The following is an 8,279-nucleotide window of genomic DNA, read 5'->3' as shown; positions in this document are numbered from 1 at the left end:
CCTTAAAAAATCAATTATTTATTTGAAGAAACAAAATTAACATAAAATATTTTTGAAATCCACTTGTTTGGATTTCCTGAAACTTCCATAAATTGAAAATTTTTCAATTAAATATATATTGAAAAATATGACAAATTTAAAAAAAATTTGAATAAAAATAATTTTAAAAAACTAAATTTTACAGAATTTTTAATTAAAATTAGTTCACATTTTTACAAAAGTCTTTAGAAAACAAGTTTTGTGATAAAATAATTGAAAAAAAAATTTTTAAATTAACTTTTCTTCCACAATTTTGTGTTAATAGGTGAAATTTTTTCTATTTTAAAAACTAAAATTTTTCGTAAATTTTTTAAATTTTTGTAACTTTTTATACGTTTGAATCTGTAATATTTAAAATGTTGAATAGAATTTTATTGAAATTTTTAAAAATAATTTAATTGTTTTGATGAATCTTATGGGAATTTTGGAAATAATTTAAATTTCTTGAGGAATTTTTTAAAACTGTATTCAGATTAATTGAAATCTTCTAAAGAACATTAGAAAATTGTTTAAAAACAATTGAATTTTTTTGAGAAATTTTATTAAAATTATTTTGAAAATAATTGAATTTGAGTGAAGAATTTTATTATGTATGAAAATAATTGAATTTCTGTGAAGAAATTCTTAGAATTATATTTAAATTTATTAAAAAGTAATTGAATTGTTTTGAGAAAAATTAAAATTTAATTGAAAATAATTGAATTTCTGCGAAAAATTTCATTTATAAGTATGAAAATAATTGAATCTTTGACAATCTTTTCAAAAAATTTAATTAAAATTTTATCGAAAATAATTTAATTCTTAGAATTATATTTAAATTTTAGTATAAATAATTCAATTTTTTCGACGAATTTAATTAAAATTTGAGTGAAAAGAATTGAATTTTCAGTATTTTATGTAAATTTATTAAAAATAATTGAATTGTTTCGTTAAATTTTATTAAATTGGTATTGAAAATAATTGAATTCTTTTATAAAGAATTTTATAAAACTGTTTAAAAATAATTCATTTCTTTCCAGAAATTTTATTAAAATTATTTTTAAAATAATTGAATTTCTGTGAAGAATTTTATTATATATGTATAAAAATAATTGAATTCTAGCAATTTTTTTCGAATTTAATGAAAATTTTATTGAAAATAATTCAATTCTTACATTGAATTTTTTTTAATTTATTAAAAATAATTTAATTGTCTCGAGGAATTTAATTAAAATTTAATTGAAAATAATTGAATTTCGGCAAAAAATTTTATTTATAAGTATGAAAATAATTGAATTTTTGCTAATTTTTTCAACGAATTTAAGTAAAATTTTATTGCAAATAATCCAATTGTTAGAATTATATTTAAATTTATTAAAAATAAATGAATTTTTTCGACGAATTTAATTGAAATTTGAAGTGAAAAGAATTGAATTCTTTGTACTTTATGTAAATTTATTAAAAAATAATTGAATTGTTTCGAGAAATTTTATTAAAATTGCATTGAAAATAATTGAATCTTGTGCGAAGAATTTTATTAAATTTTTTTCGAATAATTTAATTTTTATGAGGAATTTTATTAAAGTTGAATTTCTGTAAATTTTGAATCAAATTTAAATCTGTAAAGTTCAATTATTGTTAGAAATAGAAAGAATTGAAAATTAAATTAAATCTTTTTAATATTTTTAAAGATTTGCCAGACAACAAATTTCTGAATTTTCTTATTAATTGTAGAAATTAATTATTTTTTGCAGTACTTTTGATAAAATTCTCTGACTTTCCTCACCAATTTTACATTCTCTGATTTTTCCCTAAATTCTCTGCGATTTTCCTGACTTGTGGCAATCTTGAAATGTTTTAATTTTCAAAAATCGATTTTAGATTCCATAAAATTGTTGTTTCTTCTCTTTTTTATTCTATTAGGAAACTTTTTTCTTAATTGGTACATTTTTTTAATTTTTACTTTTGCTCGAAACAATTTTGGTATTAAAATATAATATAAATAAACGAAAATAAAAAAAGAAAATAAATTTTTTTTTAAATTTTTCATGCTTTGAAAATTTTTCTACTTTAGAAATTTGAAATTTTGGAAAATTTTCAATACTTAAGACATTTGGAAATTTTAGAAATTTAAATATTTGTTGAAAATTTCTTTAGTTCAGAAATTTAAAATTTTCAGAAATATTCTTAATGCAATATTCGTTGGGGAGTGAGAGAGATGGTCGATAAAGTGGATCGTCATTCACTTAAAATTAATAATTAACTAGTTACCGCTCAATGCTGGGGATAGGTATGTCTCTAGGAACACATGCACGCATCACACACGCACTCTCAAACAGTCTTTATAAATATCTCTTTAGTCGCTTCGCCTCTTTTCCAATATTCTTCTCTTTTTTTTTTCTTCTTTTTTCTTCTCATCTCGCTTTCATTTTCTATATAATTTTTAACGCGTATGTATTTATATATTTATAATATAATGTATAGTACGATATTACGAAAGTTAATATTTTTTCATGGAAGAGAGGCGAAGCTTTGTTTATATATGACAAGTCCATTTCTTCATTTAACTTTACCTATGGCCACGTGATCAAACGCTTTCCAAGCGTTGAGTTTTTTGTTTTTTTCTCTCTGTCATCTGCAAATGATCTAAAGCTATAATAAAAAGAAAAAAAAATCGCAAAATTCGTAGCGAATTCTTTTTTGTTTTTAAATGTGTGCGCCATTGATATGTCTATTTTATGCGACTCATATTTTTTTCCTCACAAAAATTCCACATTATTTTTTGTCAATATAATATAAGTTTTCACTTTTGTGATTAATGAAAAAAAAAAATGATTTTTGACGCACGAGTTGAGATTTCTATGCTCTTGAAGTCACGACCTACAGCTTTTCAAGCGCGGGCCTTTTATAATGCACGATTTCATTGCTTCTTTTATTTTTCCTCTTCATGATGCAACACGAAAGACACCTCTCGTGTTTTGTGTTAATCGCTTCGCCACTGGAAGTCTATAATTTGTTCTTTTTTTCGTCTTTTTTTTTTTTTTAAAGGTCGGTTTTATTTTTCTTTATATAGAATAGTTGCACGAATGTTATTATTTATATCACTGAAAAGCAGCAATTCAGCCTCTTCTTTTTCTTTTTTATCGTCTTCATTTTTTTTGTCCAGTCATCTTGATCTCTACTATACGTGAGAAGATCGACTTTATTTTCATCCCTTCCAAAAAGGGATCCTTTGGTCACTCGAAATTCCGATAATTTGCGATTGTCCTTGTTTTCTTTTTTTTTTTTTTTTTTTATCGCCTGTCCTCCAAGTTTTTCTAAGTTGCACTTGTAAAGAGAACGGAATTTTTGTAATAACCCGCACGGGAATCTGTAACAGAGAAAAAAAATGTTATGTAGAAATTGGAGAATTTTTTTTTATTTTTTTGAGACGCTCTCTGAAGAAAAAGTACCAAACAAGCAATTCTCTGCACTTGTGTTTATCTTTAAAAGTATTTTACAAATTGGTGAAAAAATGCGACAAAGCGAAATTTTGAAATAACAAATACTAAACTTTAAAAAAAGTTATAGGACATTTACTAAATTTATACTAAAATTTAATTAATATTCTAAACTTCACATAAGTTTTAGTAAAGTTTAGTATTTTTTTTTAATATTTCTCTTTGCTGCATTTTTTCCCCAATTTGTAAAATACTTTTACAAAATTTAACTTTTTTTTTACTATTTGCTACTAAATATTTCGATACTTTTTTAAATTTATGACACTAAAAACTTTCTTCTTTTTACTTTTTTCTTAAATCTTCAATAATTTTCATAAAATTCTTCCTAAGAATTTAATTGTTTTCATTAAAATTTGAATTTCTTTTTTCTTTTCTTCTTTGAAAATTTGCAATAATAAATCGGTTAATATTAAAAATTTCAATATAATTCTTTTTCGAAACAATAAATTCAAAAATGTGTTATAAATTTCTTTGAAACAATTCAATAATTATTGTGAGAAATAATGAAATTCTTCGAATTTAATTATTATTAAATTTTTTTAGTAAAATTGTTAGCAAAAATTCAATTATTTTCATAAATAACCAAATTCTTCGCACCACGAACTCAATTATCTTTAGGAATTTTAATAAAATTCTTCCTAAGAATTCCATTGTTTTCATAAAAATTTGAATTTCTCGACATAATTCAATTGTTTTTTAAAATTATAATGACATTCTTTAAAAGAATGACAATTATTTCCAAAAATTTTCATAAAATTCTTTAGAAGAATTAAATAAGGTACTTTAAAATTATAATTTTAATTAAATTCCTTAAAAGAATTTTATTATTTTCAAGAATTTTTGTCAAAAATTCAATTATTTAAAAAAATTTTTAAACAAATTCTCGGCAAGAGTTAAATTATTTTTACAAATAATAAAATTCGATGCATAAATTCAATTATTTTCAAAAATTTAATTATTTTAAATGCAATTTAATTAAACTCCAAGCAATCACTGAAATATTTCAGTTAAAAAAATTATAAAAAATATTTTAAACAAAACATTACAATAAAAAAAATTGTAAGATTTCTTATAAAATAAATTACATTAATTGTATTTTAAACCATTAAAAATTACTTTAAAAAGTTTTTCAATTATTCTAAAAAAAATTAATAAAATTCTTGGAAAAAATTTAATTAATATCATGAATAATAAAATTTCCACAGGAATTCAATTATTTGAATTACGATTTTCAAAAAAATTTTTCGAAAGAAATCAATATTATTTAATATATTTTCAAAAAAATCTTTAAAGAAATTATTATTTTCGAAAATTTTGATAACATTTGTTTATAAGAATTAAATTATTTTTATAAAGAATAAAATTCATCACAAAAAATCAATTATTTTTAACACAATTTTAATTATATTAATCGAAATAATTAAATTATTCTTTTAAATTTTTATAAAATGATTTAACAAAACTCAATTACTTCCAAAAATGTTAAGAAAATCCTTTACAAGAATTCAATTTTTTCTTTTTACAAGTAATAAAATTTTTCACAGGAATTCAAGTATTTCAAAAAATTTAATAAAATTCTCTGCAAAAATTAAATTATTTTTACAAATAATAAAATTCGTCGCAGTATTTCAATTATTTTTAATACAATTTTAGTTAAAACTTAGAAAATAATTCAATTATTCTTTTAAATTTTCATAAAATGATTTAAAAAATCCCAATTATTTTCATAAATGTTAATAAAATTCATCGCAAGAATTTAATTATTTTTACAAATAAAGAAAATTTTTCAGAGGAATTCAATAATTTAAAAAAGTTTAATAAAACTCATTGCAAAAAATTCAATTATTTTTAATTACATTTTAATTAAATTATTTGAAATAATTTAAATGTTCTTTTAAATTTTCATACAATAATTCAAAAAAATTCAATTATTTCCAAAAATGTTAATAAAATCCTTCAGAAGAATTGAATTATTTTTACAAATAATAAAATTTTCCACAGGAATTCAATAATTTAAAAAAGTTTAATTAAATTCATTGCAAAAATTCAATTATTTTTACAAAATAAAATAATATGTAATAAAATTTTCCACAGGACTTCCATTAATTAAAAAAATCCAATTAAATTCTTTGCAAGAATTTAATTAATTTTTTATAGAATTTTAATCAAATTATTCGAAATATTTGAAATGTTCTAAATTTTCACAAAATGATTTTAAGAAATTTAACTATTTCCAAAAATGTTAATAAAATATCATTGTAAGATTTTAATTATTTTTACAAATAGTAAAATTTTTTACAGGATTACAATTATTTATAAAAATTTAATAAAATTCTAAAAATTAAATTATTTTCCCAAGTTTTATTGAAATTCTTGGAAAGAAATCAATTATTTTCAAAAATTTTGATAAAATTCTTTATAAGTATTCAATTTTAAGAAATAATCAATTATTCTATCAATTATTTATATTTAAATAATTGATTTCTTGTAGAACTTTCTAATTATAAAATTTATAATTGATTTAGAAATGAATTTTTTGATAAAATTTTATATTATAATTGAATACTAAAGGCGTTATAGTATGAATGTTTAGAACTAGTTTAATTTTAAAAAGCTTTTATATAAAAATTATTAAAAAATTTAATTCCTGTGAAAAAATAAATTTATATATAATATAAGTGCTCATTTGTTTATCCATTTATTGTGTATCGAACTAAAACTATTCAAGTATAAATAATTTAATTCAGAAATTATGAAAAAAATTAATAAAGATTTGAAAATCAGTATAGTTTATATATTGAGAGTTGATCCTCTTTGTATAGTTTCATTTTAAAAATTACAATCATAACCTAAAAATATTAACTTTCTATGCACCTTTCTTCAGAGCGTGTCAAATTTATTTTAATTGATCAGTACAAGTTTTTTCGATTAATTAAAATTTTTTTAAAATTAATATTTTCTTTTTAGCAACATATTGATTAAGATATGTATATGAATGATCACGATTTGTGACGATCTGACTGAGAGACTTGGGGATCATTTGATGGCGTCTTGTTCGTTTATTCAGAAAAGACGCCGCTCACTAATTATCGCTGGCTGCGTAGGTTAGCGGCACGAGTGAGTGAAGGAGAGAGAGAGGGGGGGGGAGGGAGGGAAAAAAGAAAAAGAAGCGATAAGAGTCACGAGAGAGTGCGAAGAAAGAAGAGGGTGGCTATCGTCAAAAAGCAAAGTAGAAGACCTCGTAAATCGGGGGCCAGTCGAGTCATTCCGTTTCGCTCTCTTCTTTGAGTGCTCTCGCCGCCTTTCGACTTTTTATCGAACTGTCGCTTATGATTGAAAAAGATTACACTAATAATCCCTTCAATCCCTCATTTCCTTCTTCCTCCCCTCCCGCTCTCTCCAAAAGAAAAAAATCCGGTTTCTCTGCTCAATTTCTTCTAAAGGACCCATTCAATTTATTTGATAATATCTTCCCGGTGATTTGGCACAAATCAATTTTTTAGTTCGTAAATTATTTTATTTATAAAATATCCAAAAAAACAAATATGAATTCCCTATTGAATTTTTTTTTCTAAACCAAAAAAAAAAAGTTTTCCTCTAGGAGAAATTAATTCGCGATGGGAAAACAATTATTTACATCCACACACAGCCTTGGCTTGACGCTAAAACGTTTAAGTCGCGTTTCTCGATAGCTTTTTGCTGAGAAAAGTTTTGACCGCTCTTCGTTTGCAAGTTTCTCAGGACCAAGTTTCGAAATCTGCCGATAGTAGTGCCGCTGACGCCGCTACAAGAAACCCACCAGGCGCAACTATAGACCCCTCAATTCCTCTCCCTCCACTGAGTTTCTAATTAAAGATCGAAGTTTATTCGCGATCGTAAGAAACTGGCAACACACACACACACAAATACACTTGAAAATGACTGCAGACGCTGAGTTTCAACTTTAGATGGCATTTTCGAGACTTTAACCACCCTTTTCCACCCCCCGGTGGGAAAAGTTTCACTCCTATAAGAGGTACCACTCAAATGCAAAAGAGAATCACTATTAACGATCAATTCAAAAATTCGTTTAATCATTAAATGACAATAGATATACTAGACAAAAGTTTTCGATCGACGCACCTTGAAGAGGAGACTTGACCTGGTCCCTTTCGGAGGTCTGATGCTGACGTGTCTTTCTCTCCAGTTCGAAGTCGGGTGGCATCGATTCTGGGACAAAAAAAAGACAAAACTTTTAAAAAGGATACTGTATGTGAAATTATAATTTTTAATGATTATGTATAGTAAGGATTTATCAAGTGTGGGTTTTTGTAAAAGTAAACAGAAAGATGGAGAAAAATAGTAGAATCAGTAGGTTTTTTGTTTATTCAAGTTTCAACCCTTTTTTTCGGTGGAATGATTATCAAAATACCCGATCTTCCTGCTTACTCCAAGTTCAATGCTTAATTCATTTAGGGAACCCTTTCGCTAAGTGACCTTACTCGCGACGACGAGGATTATAAACACCCTGATGCTGAGGGATGAAATCATTTAACTCCTTTTGTAAGAAGAAAGTTTGTTCGAATCGTCCTTTCAAGTGATGGTAAAATAAAATAATTCTTTTATCCCCACCTTAGTTCGATTTGGCGATAAGAAAAATTTGATCCACTTTAGTTTGGTAATTATCTAGTTTCTTTAATACTTTGTCTAACTATTAAAAAATTATAATAAATGCATGAGCTGTAACAATAGAATCATAAATTTGATCATTATTAATCAATA

At 23.5% G+C, this 8,279-nt stretch overlaps 1 protein-coding gene across 3 annotated transcripts in view; it reads right to left on the bottom strand.

Annotated features, from left to right (window-relative positions):
* Positions 1-2,106: 2,106 nt before the first annotated feature.
* LOC122503861 (dachshund homolog 2-like) overlaps positions 2,107-8,279 on the bottom strand; it is a 483,446-nt gene continuing 477,273 nt past the window's right edge. For 2 of the 3 annotated variants that reach the window (XM_043614607.1, XM_043614608.1), the window contains exons 11-12: positions 7,641-7,727; positions 2,107-3,388 (exon numbers count right to left, since the gene is read on the bottom strand). In XM_043614607.1, coding sequence (XP_043470542.1) covers positions 3,336-3,388; positions 7,641-7,727 — 140 coding nt within the window. In that variant the 3' untranslated portion in view covers positions 2,107-3,335. The remainder of the gene's footprint in view (positions 3,389-7,640; positions 7,728-8,279) is intronic. The other variant, XM_043614609.1, reaches the window with a different exon arrangement.

Source organism: Leptopilina heterotoma, unplaced genomic scaffold, assembly GCF_015476425.1.
Source record: "Leptopilina heterotoma isolate Lh14 unplaced genomic scaffold, ASM1547642v1 Lhet_270, whole genome shotgun sequence".
In the NCBI taxonomy this organism is placed as follows: domain Eukaryota; kingdom Metazoa; phylum Arthropoda; class Insecta; order Hymenoptera; family Figitidae; genus Leptopilina; species Leptopilina heterotoma.
Note: the sequence above shows the minus strand (reverse complement) of the source record. Positions and strands in the feature narration are given on the sequence as shown.